General features: G+C 45.0%; 1 protein-coding gene across 5 annotated transcripts; it reads left to right on the forward strand.

Moving 5' to 3' along the window:
• Nucleotides 1-3,647: 3,647 nt before the first annotated feature.
• SYCE3 (synaptonemal complex central element protein 3) lies at nucleotides 3,648-19,537 on the forward strand. 5 transcript variants are annotated; one of them, XM_045555314.1, is made up of 3 exons: nucleotides 3,648-3,705; nucleotides 6,279-6,387; nucleotides 19,235-19,537. In XM_045555314.1, the coding sequence occupies exons 2-3, from the start codon at nucleotides 6,279-6,281 to the stop codon at nucleotides 19,390-19,392; spliced, it is 267 nt and encodes an 88-aa protein (XP_045411270.1). In that variant the 5' UTR covers nucleotides 3,648-3,705; the 3' UTR covers nucleotides 19,393-19,537. The 5 variants fall into 5 exon arrangements, with proteins under 5 accessions (XP_045411270.1, XP_045411267.1, XP_045411268.1 ...); XM_045555311.1 differs by having other exon boundaries at nucleotides 3,659-3,705; nucleotides 19,181-19,537; XM_045555312.1 differs by lacking the exon at nucleotides 3,648-3,705 and adding an exon at nucleotides 5,074-5,226 and having other exon boundaries at nucleotides 19,181-19,537.
• The last annotated feature ends 35 nt before the right edge of the window (nucleotides 19,538-19,572 follow it).

Consider the following 19,572-nt stretch of genomic DNA (forward strand, 5'->3'; position numbering starts at 1 on the left):
AACCTTGTACAGCATGTGACTGTCCTGAATACTGCAGGCAACTGTTACACAGTGGTAAGTATTTGTGTATCTAAATATATCTAAACATAGAAAAGGTGCAATAAAATATAGTATATAGTATAAAAGATAAAAATGTATACCTGTATCGGGCACTTACCATGAATGGAGCTTGCAGGACTGGAAGTTGCTCTGGCTTAGTCAGTGAGTGAGTGGTGAATGAATGTGAAGGCCTAGGACATTACTATATGCTACTGTAGACTTTACAAACACTGTATACTTAGGCCACACTAAATTTATTTAAAATTTCTTTTCTTCAATAATAAATTAATCTTAGCTTACTGTAACATTTTTACTTTGTGAACTTTAATTTTTAAAATTCTTTTGTAATAACACTTATTTTTAAACACACATTTATAACCTTATTCTATAAGTTTTTTTCTATTTTTAAAATTTTTTATTTTTTTCTGCTTTTAAAGCTTTTTGTTAAAAACTAAGACACAAACACACACATTAGCCTCGGCTTACTCAGGATCAGGATCATCAATACTGTCCTACTGGAAAGAGTTCACGAGCAATAACAGGCATGGACCTGTCATCTCCTGTGATAACAATGCCTTCTTCCGGAATGCCTCCTGAAAGACCTGCATGAGGCTGTTTTACAGTTAACTTTTTTTTTTTTACAACTAGAAGGAGTACACTCTAAAATAATGATTAAAAGTGTAGTATAGTAAATACATAAACAGTAACAGTCATTTATTATCAATTATCATGTACTATGTGTAGTCCTATGCAGCACAGTAGGTTTGTTTATACCAGCATCACCACAGACATGTGAGTAATGCATGGTGCTGCGATGTTACGACAGCTGCCACATCACTAGGCAATAGGAATTTTTCAGCTCCATTATAATCTTATGGGGCCACCGTCACAAACGCAGTCCATCCTAGACAGGAACGATGTCACATGGTGCATGACTGCACTTACTGAGTGCCTGCAGTGTGCGAGGCACTGGAACAGCAGTGAACAGAACTGGGAAACACAATTCCTTCTTGTGGGGCTTAGAGTCTAGTAAGGGAGATACAGACAATGACCAAGAAGAATGTGCAAATCACATAGTAAGTCAGACGGTGATAAGTGCTGAGAAGAAAAGTAAACAAGGGGAGAGACAAATGGAGGAGCAGGTAGCAAATTCAGACAGTGGCAAAGGCAGGCCTTCCTGAGTGGGGTCACTTGACTACAGACCTGGAGGAGATGAGGGAGCAAACCATACCTGAGGACAGAGTATTCCTGGCTCAGGGGATGGCAAGAGCCAAAAGCTTGAAGAGGGAGGTGCCTGCTGTGATGCAGGATCAGCACAGAGGGGCCTGTGGCTGGTGTAGAGTCACGAAGGGGAAGGGCAGGAGGGGTCAGAACAGGGTGGCAAGAGCCTCGCAGGCCAGACTCTGGCTTCTCTAAATGATGGCGGAAGCCACTGGGGTTTGAGCAGAGGGTGACATAATTTGTCCTAATTTTAAGGGGACCAGTATAGCTAACCAGGCATTAGAACAAAACACGTTGCAGTAAAGGTAGAAACAAGGAGACCTGCCAGTGGGTAGTGTTTGTGGTGGTGGAGGAGTTGGAGAAATTGAGGGGCTTAAACTAAGGCAGTGCTGTAGGAATGGAGAATTAGGGCGCTGAGAATGTTAAAGGTAGGACTGGCAACCCTGATAGGGAAGTGTCAAAGATAATTCACATTTTCTATTTTGGGTGATTAAATGGGATTTTTAACTACTGACTTTGACTTGCCTATATCTGTGACAGTGAGACACAATGGCTCACACATGTAGTCCCAGCACTTTGGCAGGCTGAGGCAGGCGGATCATGTGAGCCATGATCAGCCACTGAACTCCAGCCTGGGTGACAGAGCAAGACCTTGCCTCTAAAAAAAAGAAAAGACAGAAAGAAATACCTGTAAAAATGTCTCCTAGACTCTTGAAAATATAAATTAAAGGCTAAGGAGAGATTTAGGCTCCTTATAACAGTTTTGAAGGTAGTTAAAACCTTGAAAGCAAACTTGAGGATCCCTAGGGCAGAGGCTCCTAACCTCTTTTGAGTCTTCTTGAGCTTATAAAAGTACACCTATGCCCACAAAATGTTACATTCCATATCAGAGCTTTCTTGGGCTTCCAAAAGTATCCCCACAGTTCTCTGCCTCTGAGAGTGCCTGTGTAACCTCCCCTGGGAAAGTGTCTGGGTTTTGGTAACCTTCTGGCGACATCAGCTCAGTCAGTCCTGGGAGAGCAGTAAATAGTTTCCAACAAGCTGGCTTGTAATTAATGTTGAAATTCAGTCTTTAAAGTTTTTTTTTTTTTTTTTTGGAGACAGAGTCTCGCTCTGTTGCCTGGGCTAGAGTGTCATGGCGTCAGCCTAGCTCACAGCAACTTCAAACTCCTGGGCTCAAGCGATCCTCCTGCCTCAGCCTCCCAAGTAGCTGGGACTACAGGCATGCGCCACTGTGCACGGCTAATTTTTCTATATATATTTTTAGCTGTCCATATAATTTCTTTCTATTTTTAGTAGAGACGGGGGTCTCGCTCTTGCTCAGGCTGGTCTCGAACTCCTGACCTCCAGCGATCCACCCGCCTCGGCCTCCCAGAATGCTGGGATTACGGGCGTGAACCGCTGCGCCCGGCCTCATTAAAGTTTTTTTAATCTGATTTGTTCTTGGTTAAAATAAGTGAAATGAGGAACGATAACGCTAAACCAGGGTATAAACCTCAGGTGGCAACCAACCCACCAGACCCCAATAAGCTTCCCTGTGTCCGCAGATCTGCACTAACTAAGGCCAGCAGCCATAACAGATAAATCCTGAAATCTCAATGGCTTTAACCCTTAACCCAACAGAAGTTTAATCGTTGCTGACGTCGAATCCAGTTGGCTGAGATGGGGGCTCTACACCGCTATTCAGGGGCCGAGGCTGGCAGGAGCCCTGCCTTCAGCAGCTGCCTTGGGGAGGAGAGAGAGAGAGAGAGAGAAAGGGCCTCTTGTGGGAGGCTTGGATGGGCCCGGCCTCCGAGCGCCTCTCAAGTGGCGAGGAAGCCTGGGAAGTGTAGTCCGGCCGTGTGTCCAGGCTGCAGAGGGACACGCGGGGACGATCAGCTGGTGCCCGTACACGGGCGTGCACAGACCAGCCTGGTATCTGTGGGCTTCCTGGGAGCCTGTGCCGTCATGGCCTGGCAGTTGTGAAAGTGGAAATACCTCGGCGTTCAGCGACTCACTCAACAAACGTCTGCTATTAATAGCACCTTGCGTGACAAGTGCTGTCCTGCACGCTGAGGACACAGCAGTCAGACACACAGGGCCCTGCGTGCGGTCCTTAAGCTCAGGCAGAAGCCCAGGGGGAACATACCTGTTAGGCCCCAGATGTCTGTGGCCAGGTCAGGGGCAGCCCGGTCCCCTCTGATCTCCGCACCACTCCGCCTCAGACTCCGGGCCTAGTCAAGCGGGACCTTAGGCCCGCCAGGGACCCGGAAGCCCACCTGCGGGACCGGCCGTGGAGGCTCCGCCCCTTCCGCTCCACAGACCATCCAATGAGGGCGAGAGGCCATCTCCGGGGGCGGGTCTGGTAACGGAAAGGGGCGGGGCGTCGTTCCGGAGCCCCGGCCTCATGTTCCTGCCGGCCGCTGGGGGCAGCAGAGCGGGACTGGAGCGAAGGCCGAGCGGGAGGTGAGCCGGTCCGGCCCGCCGGGGTGCCCGAGACTCCAGCGAACCGTGACCCCCAGATTCCGCCTGGACCCTGTCACAGTGTCCCCGCAGCACCCAACACCTCGCAGCAGGCACTACAGCCCGACCCCTCACCCCTCACCCCTCACCTCAGTCTTCTCACCCCACATCCCTCACCCCTCACCCTTCACCTCAGTCTCCTCACCCCACATCCCTCACCTCAGTCTCCTCATCCCTCACCCCTCACCTCAGTCTCCTCATCCTTCACCCCTCACCTCAGTCTTCTCACCCCACATCCCTCACCTCAGTCTCCTCACCCCTCACCCCTCACCTCAGTCTCCTCATCCCTCACCCCTCACCTCAGTCTCCTCACCCCTCACCCCTCACCTCAGTCTCCTCACCCCTCACCCCTCACCTCAGTCTCCTCACCCCTCACCCCTCACCTCAGTCTCCTCACCCCTCACCCCTTACCTCAGTCTCCTCACCCCTCACCCCTCACCTCAGTCTTCTCACCCCACATCCCTCACCTCAGTCTCCTCATCCTTCACCCCTCACCCCTCACCTCAGTCTCCTCTCCCCACATCCCTCACCTCAGTCGTCTCGTACCGTACATGCGAATCCTGAACTCCACACACCTCGCACCTCTTACCCTTCACCCCCACACCTGGGCACCCGGACCCTGCCGAGCACCTCAGCTCCCTGCCATCCGTGCGCCAGGACCGGCCCAGACCCCGGCACTCTGACTGACCCCGGGCCTCTCCCGCTCCGTCACTGCGCCGCGCGCCCCTCCAGACCTCGCCCTGCACAAAGGAGCAACTTGCCGCGCCGGCGCCCTCGTACCCCTCCCGGTTCTCACCCCGAGAGGGATCGCAGACTCCAACCCTGGGCGCCGGGTGCTCTCTGTACCGCCCTGCCCCGGCTGCGCCTCCCGCTTGCTCTTAGCAAACTACCCCCGCGTACCGAAAGGTCGGGCCGGCGGAACGGGTGGGGTCCGAGATGTGGACGGCTCCGTGCCCACGGAACTCGCCCAAGACCCCGCGCCCTGCTCCCCCGTCGGAACTCCCGCCCTCGTGGGCCGGCGCGGGCAGAGCTCCTTTCAGAATCAGAGCTTCACGGCAGTCGTTCCTTCTTTCCTTCCTTCGGCCAGCGTTTACCGGGCACTTGCGATTCTCCTAGCCCGGAGCTGAGCACTAGGAACGATGCCTTGAAAAGACAGCCCCTGCCCCCCAGGACTTCACGGCCCACTTGCGGGGGGGGAGGGGGCCACAGTCGCGACGCCAGCCGAGAGGCACCGCGCGAGCGAGGCCGGGAGCCACCGGACCGAGTGGCGCCCTGACTGCGCAGCGCGGGGCGGGGAGGCATCCACACGCGCACGTGCAGTGAGAGCGCCGGCTCACTCCGGCCGTCCCCCGTGTTAGGGGCCCCCGCTCGTTCCCTCCCCTCATGAGGCCATAAGCTCCCTGACTGCTCGTACGGCCGTATCAATCTAGTCCTCTCCCATCCTCCCTAGCCCAGAGCCCGTAGGTAAGTCCGTGAGCATCAGATATTAATGGAATGAATTAATGTATATTAACAAGGGTCAGGGAAGGATCTGGAGTGATTTAGAGTTCAATATTTTAAATAACAATAGGTATGATTTACTAAGTGCTTATTATGGTAGGTATTGTACTAACAGTATATAATTTACATGATTTAGTCTTTGCAAAAGCCGATAAGATATAGGTACTATTAATAATTCCCTTTTAAAAATTACAAAACTTTTACAAATTACAGAAAAATTATTGTCAAGAAGATAAGTGAGTTGCCAAAGGTAGAACAGCGAATATGGAGTGGAGCCAAGATTTGAACCCAGGCAGTTCTACTCTATAGCCAGTACTGTCTATAATGGGATACTGCCTCTAATGCCCGAGAGAGTCCTTCTGGAAAATTAAATTGATTATAATTTTTTTTAATCTGCAAATTTATGAATCATTTTATATTTTAAAATTAAACTTACCCTCTTCCAGGCTGCCATAATTTCATATCTATATTTAGCATGTTAACTGCTGTTTAGGTATCTACTTTGGCATCCTTTGTAGTCTGATTTGTCATATGGTATGTGTATGACTTACTCCCGGTATTACACTAGAAATTCCTTAGGGGTAGGGATTGTAGCTTCTTACCATATCAGTACAATAGTTTGCATTTTAGTGGGTACTCAATACAGTTTTGCCAAAAGAAATTCCACTATTGTGTCACCATTATGGCAAAGACCTTTTTCCCTTATGACAATGACAGTGTCTTCCGCTGTACCCATTCCAGCCCTCAGCTGGACAATAATTTTTTTGTAATTTGTAAAAGTTTTGTATAACAAGAAACAAAGAAAGGGGAAGGATGACTGATACGTGCCAAGTGTTATGTTGGGCCCTTCATACACATTCTCATTTAACCTTTACAACAGCCCTGTGGGGTGAGTGGGGTGAGAATCTAAGTGATGGGGAAAGAATTCTTTGGATGAATCACCCAGTTGTGAGCGGTGGAGCTGGAATTAAAACGTGGGTCTGTCTCACGGCAGCTTCTTTCTGTGCGCTACCTAGATGGCTGATTCTGACCCTGGGGAAAGAAACTACGACAACATGCTGAAAATGCTGTCAGACCTGAATAAGGACTTGGAAAAGCTATTGGAAGAGATGGAGAAAATCTCAGGTAGGATGTCTTCCCAAGCAGAGTGCCTTCCCCTTCTTTCCAATAGCTCAAATCTTTCCTAAACTTCTGAGCTCACATCAAGTGCCTTCTTTTTTGTTTGTTTTGTTTTGTTTTGAGACAGAATGTCATTCTGTCGCCCCGGCTACAGTGCAAGGGCATCATCAGGGCTCACTGCAACCTCAAACTCCTAGGCTCAAGCAATTCTTCTGTCTCAACCTCTCCAGTAGCTGGGATTACAGGTGTCCACCACTACGCCAGGCTAATTTTTTTCTATTTTTTGTAGAGATGGGGTCTCACTCTTGCTCAGGCTGGTCTCAAACTTCTGGCCTCAAACAATCCTTCTGCCTTGGCCCCCTAGAGTGCTAGGATTACAGGTGTGAGCCACCGTGCCCAGCCCAAGTGCCTTCTTTTAATGAGGACTTCCCTGACTACTTCTCAACTTTTACAGCATATAACTGCTGTATCACAAAATTGGACACTTAAACACTGAATGTTGCCTTGAATTGTTTTCTGATTATTTGATGTCTGTTTGCATCTTATTTCTGCAACTGGACTGTTATCTTCTTGAGGGCAGAAATAGTGACTAGTGACCTATTTTGTAACTGGCACAGTACCAGATGCAAGCTCACTTGCTCAGCAAATGGCAAACCCAGGTGAATATGACACCTGTGAACAGAGTTGGAACATGCTTTCTGTGAATTGTTTAAATAAAAAGTATTCAGAGTAATAGTGCTAAAACTGGTGAGGTACTGAAATAGGAGGTACAGCTCAGTGAAATAAAGCAACAATGGGGTTGAGCAAGTTTCTTCATTTTTGGAAAGGAATGTTAGTTTGTTGTTTTATTCAACATATTTCCATTCAGGAGTGGTAGCAACACCATAATAATTACTTTTATGTTATCTACTAATTCAGAATATGTGTAATTCTTATAATTTGTGAGCCTAAGTTTTGCTAGTGAAAATAATAACATAAAACAAATTTTAGGAAAAATGCATATGCTACTTGAACGAAACAAACTATTTTTAAGGACACTATTTGTTTGCAAATAATTTTCATTTATTACATTTATTACAGAATTTAGAAAATTTCTACTTAGAAATATTTGCAATTTTTTGCCTATATATTTGAAAGTTTTTATATTTATTTATTTTTATTTTTATTTTTTGAGACAAGGTCTCGCTCTGTGCTGGGCTAGTGTGTAGTGGTGTCATCATAGTTCATCGCAACCTCCAACTCCTGGGCTCAAGCAATCCTCCTGCCTCAGCCTCCCAAGCATCGGGGACTACAGGCACATCCTACCACACCCGGCTAATTTTTCTATTTTTTGTAGAGACAGGGTCTCACTGTGTTGCTCAGGCTGGTCTCGAACCCTTGGCCTCAAGTGATCCTCCCACCTTCGCCTCCCAAAGTGCTAGGATTACAGGTGTGAGGCACTGTGCTTAATCTTTATGTATTTATATATATATATATTTTTTTTTTTTTTTTTTGAGACAGTGTCGCTTTGTTGCCCTGGCTAGAGTGAGTGCCGTGGCGTCAGCCTAGCTCACAGCAACCTCAAACTCCTGGGCTTAAGCGATCCTCCTGCCTCAGCCTCCCGAGTAGCTGGGACTACAGGCATGCACCACCATGCCTGGCTAATTTTTTCTATATATATTTTAGTTGGCCAGATAATTTCTTTCTATTTTTAGTAGAGACAGGGTCTCGCTCTTGCTCAGGCTGGTCTCGAACTCCTGAGCTCGAGCGATCCACCCACCTCGGCCTCCCAGAGTGCTAGGATTACAGGCGTGAGCCACCTCGCCTGGCCATTTTATATTAATATATATAAAAAAATATACGAGGTCTGCCCAGAAAGCATCCAGCCATGTAATGTGAAAAATAGAGATATTTACTGAAGAAGATACAAGAAACACTGTACATAGGACAATGATGCCTCAGTCCCCTTCAAAGTAGGCACTTTGGGACCTCAACACAGCTTTCTCAGCATCTCTTCCACTGTTCAAAACACTCTACAAAATCGTTTGTTGGAGTCACCATCAACTGCCTCATCATATTTTCCTGAATCTCACTGATGGTCTGAAATCTCTTCCCTTTCAAAGGTGATTTTTGTTTTGGGAAAAGCCAGAAGTCCCAGATCTGGGCTGTAGGGGGCCTGAGTCTCCTGGGTGATTTGATGTTTCACCAAAAAACTCTGCATGAGATGTGAGGCGTGGGCGGCGAGTTGTGGTGAGGAAGCTGCCAATCACCAGTTGTCCGCAGCTGCGGCCCTTTTCATGACATTGGATCTCTCAACCGAGGAAAACACTGAGGCAGTCCTCCTTATTAACTGTTTGGCCTGGAGGAGCGTACTTGTGAGGGACAACACCTTCCCAATTAGAAAACACAGTTAGCATGGTCTTGATCTTGCTGTGACTTTGCCACGCCCTCTTCAGATATGGAGAACCAGGCAACTTCCACTGGGACACTGGGCCTGGGTTTCCGGATCCTAGCTGACCCACAATTCATCTCCAGTTATGCCCTTCTTGAGGAAATCTGGTTCATTTGTAGCGGTTTGAAGCAAGTCATTAGCAAATGCAGCATGATGTTCCTTCTGCTCTGGTACCAGAAGCCACGGGATGCATTTTGCCAGGACACGTTTCATGCCGAGATCCTGCGTGAAAATCTCGGACACAGTTTTTGGAATCCCCAGATCAGCTTCTAGTTCTGGCACTGTCGGTTGCTGGTCCTTGTTGATTGCAGCCTGTACACGCTCAACATTCTCAGGTGTTCTGCCTGTTGCAGGCCTTCCAGAATGTGGATCACTTTCAACAGATTCTTGACCACTTTTGAAGAATTTGTGCCACACTTTTATTTGCACTGCCCTCGTTGCATCATCCCGAAAGCCTCCTGAATCACCTGAATAGTTTCCGTGGAGGAGTGCTCAAGCTTAACGCAAAATTTGATGCAGATTCGTTGCTCTACTCGCTCAGTCATTTTGAATGCCACGGCCACACAGTGCACACGCTCACTGCACAGCGTCTAGTGTCCCCCTGACTAGGATAGTGAGGGTGTCATTGTTCACGCATGCACATTCCAGCCCACTCGCCTTGGCTGCCAAGTTACATCGATGTCGCGCAAACCGTTCTCGTTATATTAACAATGGCTGGATACTTTCCAGACAGACCTCGTATGTATAATTTTCCACTATAAGCTATATAATTCTTTCAATCTAATTATACATTCACTTGTTTAACAGCATTTACTGAGTTTCTTCTGTGTGACATTCTAGGAATACAGAGTTGAATAGCGATGCACCTTCATTAGAAGTGGGTGAGGGCCAGAAACAGACATCAAGACGACTAATTATAATTGCAATATATACATTAACATTTAAACACATCTTAATTTTATATTAAAATTATAATCTGGCAAAGGCTAATAGTGGTGTACAACTAGCACTGGGAGGGGTGGGGAGAAGGAGGAGTGGCTGTCTGTCTGGAGAGACCTTCGAGGCTCAGAGCAGAGCACTGGGGCAGGGTAGGGGTTGGGCAGAGACAGCTGAGCGAAGTCCGGAGGAGGCAAGGAGCCAGATTAGCACATGGGGCTCACAAGGTGGCAGGCCCAAAACAGAAGAGGCTGGAAAGGTGGAAAGAAGGGTCTTCAATGCCAAGCAAAGAAATGTTACCCGTACTGAGGTGACAGAGAGCCGTCCACGGTTTCAAAGAAGACACTTGTGTTTTAGCAGAATACCTCTGATGGCCGGGTGAGGGAGGGTTTGAAGAGGGAAGACCAGAGGCAGGAAGACAAATTAGGAAGCTTTTGCAGATCTAAAGGCTAAACAGGAGCTGGCCTTAACTCAGATTTGGCACTGAAAACAAGAAAGGATAGCAGATTTCTGTGATATAATTTCTTATTGATTTGTATGACCTCTATGTAGTAAGACCATAAAGTCTTTATTCAAATTTGTAGTAAATATTTTTACCAGTTCTTTTCCTTTTAATTTTGTATATGATTGAACAGAAGTCTTATGTAATAAAAATGTATCAATATTTTCCTTTCTGATTTATTCCTATTATTTTGACACCTAGAAAGTACCTAGTCCAAGATCAGTGAAATATTTACTTGTATTTTCTCCTACTTTTCTCTGTTCCCTTTTTTTTTTTTTTTTTTGAGACAGAGTCTCACTCTTTTGCCCAGGCTAGATTGCTGTGGCATCAGCCCAGCTCACAGCAACCTCAAACTCCTGGGCTCAAGCAATCCTCCTGCCTCAGCCTCCCAAGTAGCTGGGACTACAGGCATGCGCCACCATGCCTGGCTAATTTTTTCTATATATATTTTTAGCTGTCCAAATCATTTCTTTCTATTTTTTAGTAGAGACGGGGGTCTTGCTCTTGCTCAGGCTGGTCTCAAACTCCTGACCTCGAGCCATCCTCCCACCTCGGCCTCCCAGAGTGCTAGGATTACAGGCGTAAGCCACCGCGCCTGGTCTCTCTGTTCCTTTTTCACATTTAATTCTAATCTATCTGGTGTGCCAAAGGACCTAGGTCACATACTGCATTTTTATATAAATCCACTAGAGACTCTTTTTGGCAAATGTTCCAACAATAATTAAGGCAATAGTGAAGTTATTAAGTAATAACAGTTAAGAAGTTAATATTACTAAGTTAATTGTGTTAAAAAATATTCTCTTACCTCAGAGACAAAGTTGACAAGTGTTTGTAATGAAACAAGTCACATAAAAGACAGTTTTGACAATTTTTGAGATTTGTTTTTTAAGTTTTCTAAGTAAGCTTAAAATTATGTGATACATGTAAGTATTGTATTTAAGCAGCTACACTTCTCGAATGGCCTCTGAACTTCCTTTCTTACAGGAATAAAACATTTAGTCCACATCTACGTGGCCCAGGTAAGGCTCTTGTCTGAGGCTTTTGTGCACAATTCCACACTCCCTCTCTCCTTTTTCACATCACATTCCTTGAATTGATATAAGGTCCATTATTTCTCTTTTAGCAGTTTCTCCCCTTAGTTTTACTTTCACACATTTTCCTCTTTTTATAATTCTATTTTTATATAAATGTTCTAAACAGTTATCTAATTTGGGTGGTAATATTGTCTTTTAAAAAAATTTTAGCAATTTATTGGCTGCTAAAAGTATGTTTTTATCAACATATAACCAACCACAGATTAAATAATATTAAAATACTTTGTACAATTTATCTTTTGTAATTTGTTAAGCAATATATGTTCTTGGGCCCAAGGACTCAAATCTAATGTTCTGGAACATTAAAATATTTTTGTACCTGAAGTATAAGCAGCAGAATTATTTCCTCATAGTGTCCCTAGGACAAGTTAGGACAATTATTGTCAACAGAAGGATAATTTTGGACTAGGTTGATATGATCTCTCATACTGACCTGTTAGGTTTAATTTAAAGTGAGGCCCCCATGTGATCCTTGGCCTCTGTTGCTCTCAGAAAGGCCTTTGTCTAGTTCTTTCAGTGACCACAGCAAGGAAGCAAATCACTAACTAATGTAACAATAAATAAATAAACACACACACACATTTCAAGCATTATTAAAAGGCAAAATCCTCTTGACTCCCAGGCTTAAAGTTCTCTTTCTGTTCTCCCAAACTTAAGTCAAGGCATGGCCTAAGGCAATTTCCTCGCCCAAGTTTAGTTGCTATACGCCTCATGGGAAGGAGCCTGGAGAATGCAGAATTCCTCAGGTGCAAGGAAAGGTTCTACCTTGTGTTTTATCCCCAAAACTCCATCCCATCCTATTGGCAAACTAATTATTACTTGTGAAGTTCTTATGAATAGTAGAGCAGAGATAGCTATTCTCTTTCATAATGTGTCAGGTTTTAAGGAGTATCACACTATTTTCATTATTATTAATGTAAGTTCCCTCTCATCATTCTTCTTTCTTATGTTTTTTAGCTTTTCTCACATGCCTGTTCTCTCAGAAGAACAATAAATTCATTTATTTAATACTTTATTTAGAATTGTGTTAAATCTTTACATTAATATGGGAAGAATATCTAACATTAAATGTCCTCATTCAGGAATATGGTATGTCTCTCCACTTATTCAGATGTTCATTAAGATGTCTCAAAAGGATTTTACAATATTTTTCTATAGATTTCTAAATACATTTGCTTCTGTGGCTTTTGTTCTTATTTTACATGGGATGGATGTTTTTCTATTTTATTTGCTAAATAATTAATACTAATGTACAGGAAGGCTGTAGATTCTTGGGTATTTAGTACTACCCTTATGCTGTTATTAATGATAGTAATAATAGCTCATGTTTCCATGTGTTGATCTTTTTACCGTCTGCTCTATATACACTATCCCGTTTGTTCCTCATGACAGACTTAGGAAGGATATTATTACTTCCAGTTACGGATGAGGAAACTAGAGCTTAGAGAGTTTAAATAACTTGTCCAAAGGTAATTGGTGAAACTATAGCAATGTCCAGGTCTATTCGACCTCCAGAGTGTTCTATGTTTTTCTATATTCTAAAATTATAAGTGTAGTATTTGGAAACAACCGTTTCTTGAATATTTTGAATACCTCAATGGCTAAGCCATTGGAAATAATTTTTAATAACTTTTTCAATTTTTTCTTTGTTTATTGCTTTGTTAAGATTATGCCAATTTGGGTATTTCATACTTCTTCCCAAATCATCCATTGTATCAATATTTTCTCATTTATTAGTACGCTACTATATCTAGGAGAATTTTTCAGGTGTGAGCATTAGCATTTTAATAATTGTAAATGTAATAATTAAGTTTATAATTATTAAATAAATAATAATGATTTTTAAAAGAAATTTTGCTCTGGGAGGCCAAGGTGGGAGGATTGGTTTTTGAGACCAGCCTAGGCAACATAGTTGAAACCCTGTCTCTACAAGAAGTTAAAAAATATCAGCTGGGCACGGCGGCGCACACCTGTAGTCCTAGATACTCTGGAGGCTGAGGCAGGAGGACCGCTTAAGTCCAGGAGTAGGAGGTTACAGTGAGTTTTGATTGCACCACTGCATTTCAGCCTGGACAACACAGTGAGACCCTGTCTCTAAAAAAAAATTTTAAATAAAATAAAAATAAATGTTGCATGTTTACTTTTAAAATTCAATCAAAGTAAAATGTAATCAAAACAGGAAAATATGAAGAAATTTGAAAATCATCAAAATCCAGCCTCCCAGAATTAACTATTGTTAACATTGATGGACATTATTTCAAGTCTCTCTATGTGCAAAAATAGAGTGTTGGACCAATGGAGGGATACATGGAAGGATTTTTTTGAAAGATAAGCTTTCATTAAAATGAATTCATACCATATAAGATATTTTTAAAATAAAGAGTATTGCATTTAATTTTACTTAAGAATTTAAGCTGAAGCGGAACTAAAGAATTCTTCAGTTAAAATAAATATTTAAGTGAAGAATTTCTTCACCATAAAATATATATTAGCTCTGGCTGAGCTCAGTGGCATCTGCCTATAGTTCCAGGTATTAGAGAGGCTGAGGCAGGAGGATTGCTTGAGCCCGGGAGTTCGAGGTTGCAGTGAGCTATGGTGATGCCACTGCACTCTAGCCTGGGTAACAGAACAAGACTCTGTCTCCAAAAAAAAAGAAAGAAAGAAAGAAACATTTAATAGAGAGTTACAAGCAGAATCCATGTCTTAGGTGGCAATGAGATGAGACAAGATGGTGGATCCCTAAACAATTACCTGCCAAACCTAGGGTTTATATACCACTGGGAAGGAATGTGTAGGACAATTGAAGTTGACCCCTCAGGGAAAGGCAAGAATGTTGTATGAATCTGCCTTAGGGCAGGATTTATGGTCAGGGTTGTTCTGATCTAAAGGCAGGATTTACAGTAACAGTAGATAAAGTAGAAATCTTAGAGGCATTCTCAGAACAGGGTTTAACCAGAAGTCAACATGGAGGGTTAGCTTCAAAGATGGAGTTGCTTTAGCCTCCACACCAGAATTATGCATCTTTCAATAATGAGGGCAAAATAAAGACATTTGCAGATGAACAAAACTGATACATTTATCACAAAAAGACCTGCTTTAAAGGAATTCTAAGAGTTGCACCAAGTAAAAGGAATGTGATCCCAAAAAGAAGATTTAAAATCACAAGGCAATGGAGAACAAATAAAATGTTAAACATGTAGGTAAATCCTAATAAACAGTTCATTAGGTGCACTTTCTGCCTTTCAAACTACTTCTTATGACAGTGTTGCTAAACTTTCTGCCTCTATATAACAAAGATCCCCTCTCCTCCAGCTCCCAATAAGATTTTCCTCACTTCTTTTTAAGTTTTTTTTTTTTTTTTTGAGACAGAGTCTCGCTCTGTTGCCCAGGATAGAGTGCCATGGTGTCAACCTAGGTCACAGCAACCTCAAATTCTTGGGCTCAAGCAATCCTCCTGCCTCAGCCTCCCGCGTAGCTGGGATTACAGGCATGTGCCACCATGCCCGGCTAATTTTTTCTATATATTTTTAGTTGTCCAGCTAATTTCCTTCTATTTTTAGTAGAGACGGGGATCTCGCTCTTGCTCTGGCTGGTCTCAAACTCCTGAGCTCAAACGATCTGCCCGTCTCAGCCTCCCAGAGTGCTAGGATTACCGGCGTGAGCCACCAAGCCTGGCCCTCTTTAAGTTCTTATTGGCAGCTTCCTTAAAGTTCAAAATTTTATGAACAATGTGTTCAAGGAACTTTAAACTCTCACTAACGCTTTCCTCAAAGTCCTTACAGCTTTTCCAACTTTCACTCACTGTCCCATTCCAAAGCCACTCCCACATTTTAGGTTTTTGTTCTGGCAGCATCACACTCCCAGTACCAAAACTATCACCGTATAACAAATTAACCAGAACTTGGAAACATTTATTTTCACACAGTTTCTGAGGGTCAGGAATCTGGGAGTGGTTCTGGATGTGGTTCTCATGAGGCTGTAGTCAAACTATCAGCCATGGCTTCAGTCTCCAAATGCTTGTCTGGGGCCTAAAGGATCTGCTTCCAAGCTCAAGTAGTAGTTGGCAGGTAGCTTTCTATGTGGCCTCCCCATAGGGCTGGTCATGACATAATTTCCCTCAGAGCAAATCTTAGAAGTGCCAGCACAAAGTGGCGTTCAATAAATATTAAACGAATGAAAGAGAAAGTCAAGAGAAATATATATATGGAGTATTTTCTGATAGTTGTGAGTCCTTCCTATTCTACATATTCTAATTATTTTTCCTTGGATCAAATGACAAGAGGGCCATGCACTTGATACAGTGTTTTGGTGTCTGAATTGCCTTTCTGAACTGTGCTTTGGTGCTATGTTACCGACTTTCCTTTACCAATGATCACAACTACAGACATAGAAGAACCACCTTCTGTTTTCCACTGTATCACACACCTCCCATAAAGAAGACCCATAGGAAATTTTTCTCTTAGGGTAAACGTGTTTTTAATAATGGATTTGTTTTTATTTTATCATCACTGAATTTTAAAACTGAGCATATTTCTTTTCCCTCTTTGGCCTAGGAAACTCAGAATTCCAGCTGCTATGTAGGACTACATGAGATTCATTTCTGTGAACTGTTTTTTCCCCTGAATTTTAATTCCTTATCCACCCTAACTCTTTGCCCTGAGCACCTCAAGTATTTATTTTATAAGAAGATTTTCTCCTTTTTCTGCACAAATCTCCTCAGTTAAATATTCAACTTAATCACTCACAAGGTCTACCTTCTATAAAGCACTAGAACATGAACACAATTCACCCAAGTTCTTCCCTACTTTATAACAAGGATCAATTTTTCTGCAGTTTCCAATAACACATTCCTCATTTCTGCCTGGGGGCATATCAGAATGGCCTTTACTGTCTAGATTTTTACCAATATTCTGTTCGTGATTCCTTACATGTTCTCTAAGGACATGGAGGCTTCTCTCCAAGTCTCCTCTTGTCTTTCTTAGGCCTCGGCTGAATCACCTTCAAAACTCCCTCCCTGGCAGTATCAGCTTCTTCCAGCGTGCACTTCAAAACTCCTCCCCCCACGCAGTACCCAGTACCAAAGCCACTTCCACACTTTTAGTGTTTGTTGCAGCAACACCCCACGTCTTGGGATGCTACAACAAATTGCCACAAGATGGAGGGACTTGAAAAACAAACGATTGTTTCTCACAGTTCTGGAGGCTGGGAAGTCCAAGATCAAGGTGCTAGCAGATCGGGTGTCTCTTCCTGGTTTGTAGGTGGCCACCCTCTTGTATCCTCGCATAGGGCCTCATGTATCCTCACAGAGAGCGAGAGTAAGCTCTTGTGTCTCTTCTTATAAGGTACTGATCCCACTCATGAGGTCTGTGCCCTCAGGACCTAATCATCTCCCATACCCCACCTCCCAATACACTGCGGGTTAGGATTTCAACATATGGATTTGGCAGGGAGCAGGGGAGACACAAATACTCAGTCTATAATGTGCATGCTAGGCAGGTTACATGTATTCGCCGTCTAGTCCTCACAGCAAGCCATGGGATTGGTATATAGTCTCTACTCTACAGACAAGGAGACTTAGGGTAGCAAGTGTGAGCCACCGGTTCCAGGTCGCAGAGCTATTAACAGCAGTTGGACAGCTGGGAAGAAAACTCTGCTCTGGCTTCAAGGTCCCTGCTTCGCCTGCTGTCCAGGTGGTCTAAGAGGGTAGTCTGCAGACTCCCTGCACCAGAATGTTCCAGGATGCTTGTGAAGATGTGGATTCTGGACCAGGCACAGTGGCTCACACTTGTAATCCCAGTACTTTGGGAGGCCAAGACAGGAGGAGCGCTTAAGGATAGGAGATCAAGACCAGCCTGGACAACTTAGTGAGACCCTGTCTCTACAAAAAATAAAAATGTATGGGGCATCGTGGGATATGGCTGAGGCAGAGGATTGATTAAGCCCAGAAGTTTGAGACTGCTGCAAGCTATGATCACACCATTGCACTCTAGCCTGGGCAACAGAGCAAAACCCTCTCTCAAAATAAAAAAATTGGGAGGCTGAGGCAGGAGAGTTGCTTGAGGTTAGGAGTTCAACACCAGCCTGAGCAAGAGGAAGACCCCATCTCTACAAAAAATAAGAAAATTACCTGGGCACCGTGGTGCACACCTATAGTCCCACCTACTCGGGACACTGAGGCAGGAGGATCACTTGAGCCCAGGAGTTTGAAGTTGCAGTGAGCTGTGATGACGCCACTGTACTCTAGCCAGGCAACAGAGCTAACTCCTGTCTCCAAAAAAACAGCAGGTTTCCAGGCACTAACCCCAACCCACTAGACAAGAACCTCTATGAGTTGTGGGAGGGGCCCCATTTTCAGAAGTATCCTAAGTGACACTCATGCTTCCAAAGTTCAGGAATCCCTGTACTAGCTATATAGTTGTATGAACTCTATGTGTTGAGATACTGCACGTACCTTTTCTAACAATTTTTTCCTAATCCAACAGATGTTGCTCTGTGTAAAACCTCAGGTCTGCCACACTGGTGACCTTAGTTGTGTATAGATACATGGTCTGCATTTATTTGTTTATTATTATTATTTTAGAGACAGGGTCTCACTCTGTCACCCAGGCTGGAGTGCAGTGGTGGGATCATTGCTCAGTGTAACCTCGAACTTCTGGGCTCAGGTGATCCTCCTGCCTCAGCCTCCCAAGTTGCTGGGACTTCAGGCATGCACCACCATGCCCGGCAATTTTTAAAAATTTTTTGTGAAGACAGGGTCTCACTATGTTGCCAGGGCTGGTCTCAAACACCTGGCCTCAAGCGATCCTCCTCCCAGGCCTTTCGAAGTGCTGGGATTACAGGCGTGAACCATCGCACCTGGACTGACCTGTGCATTTGTTATTCATCATTCTGCCTATATCCTCTTTGGTTAATTTCCTTGAGGATGCAGTTTCCCAAAGTATCCAGTATTTTTTAGCCCAACAAAGAGTAGTTTTAAGCGGGTGTGTTTACTGTGGCCAGCTGTCATGCAGAGGGGACATGACCTCTGCTGTGTGTGGTTGTGGAGGGTAGAACCACACCAGTGTGTGGGTGCTGCAGACAGAAGAGTGGAGGTGGGATTTCTGGACCCTTCCACTGGGTTCATACAGGAAGCATGTGCCCACCTACAGACCAGGGAATGCTGCCCTTGGGTTGTTGTCACAGGGAAAGAGCAAGGAAAAGCCCATCAGTATAGCGGTGAAAGCTCAGGGACACCTTTCCGAAGGAGGAGCCCCTGGTCTGGGCTTTAACAAAAGCACAGAGGTGCCCCAGGGGGAGGTGGGCAGGCGTCCCAGGCCATCAGCATGAGGTCACCTGAGGCTCAGGGCCTTGCAGGACTCGGAGTGGTCAACCCTACCCGAGTGTGTGAGCATGAGTGAGTGTGACTCCTTAGGGGTCACCTGCAGCCGCTAACTGTGAACTGCACGTAGACAAGGACCTGTGGTTCCCTTGATTTTCCTCACATTTCATGTCAGACTGGCCTCCAGCCTTTTAATGCATTGGGCTGGTGTAGGCAGAAGTTCAGACTTGCATGAGATTAAGAAATGCTGTTCAGTAGGATTGCTTAAGCCCAGGAGTTTGAGGTTGCTGTGAGCTAGGCTGACGCCACGGCACTCTAACCCGGGCAACAAAGCAAGACTCTGTCTCAAAAAAAAAAAAAAAAAAAGAAAGAAAGAAATGCCGTTATTAGTGTTTGTAGGGAGGAGTTTTAGGGCCCCCATGACGAGCAGCCCACCAGCTTTCTCTCCTTAGAGGGACTGGTGTCGGGGGCCCAGCCCCCGGAGGCCGATGACAGCAGAGGCATGCGGCCCTCCGCAGGTGCCCTGAGCGGCAGCCCCGCCCTGTGGCCTGACGGGGCCTGTCCGGTTGCAGTGCAGGCCACCTGGATGGCCTACGACATGGTGGTGATCCGCACCAACCCCACGCTGGCCGAGTCCATGCGCCGGCTGGAGGACGCCTTCCTCAACTGCAAGGAGGAGATGGAGAAGAACTGGCAGGAGCTGCTCAACGAGACCAAGCGCAAGGAGTAGGCCCTGCGCCCGCCCCGGGCCACCCCCCCCAGCCGCCGTGCCACCACCTGCCTGTGCGGAGAAGCCCCTGGGGGTGGAGCTGGCACCCAGATACACAGCTGTATGCCCTGTACTTGTTTCTCAATAAACTTATTTTCAAGCACGACCTGAGGACCCTTCCTGTCCTGTGCCATGAACAAA

Source organism: Lemur catta, chromosome 6 (assembly GCF_020740605.2).
Source record: "Lemur catta isolate mLemCat1 chromosome 6, mLemCat1.pri, whole genome shotgun sequence".
In the NCBI taxonomy this organism is placed as follows: domain Eukaryota; kingdom Metazoa; phylum Chordata; class Mammalia; order Primates; family Lemuridae; genus Lemur; species Lemur catta.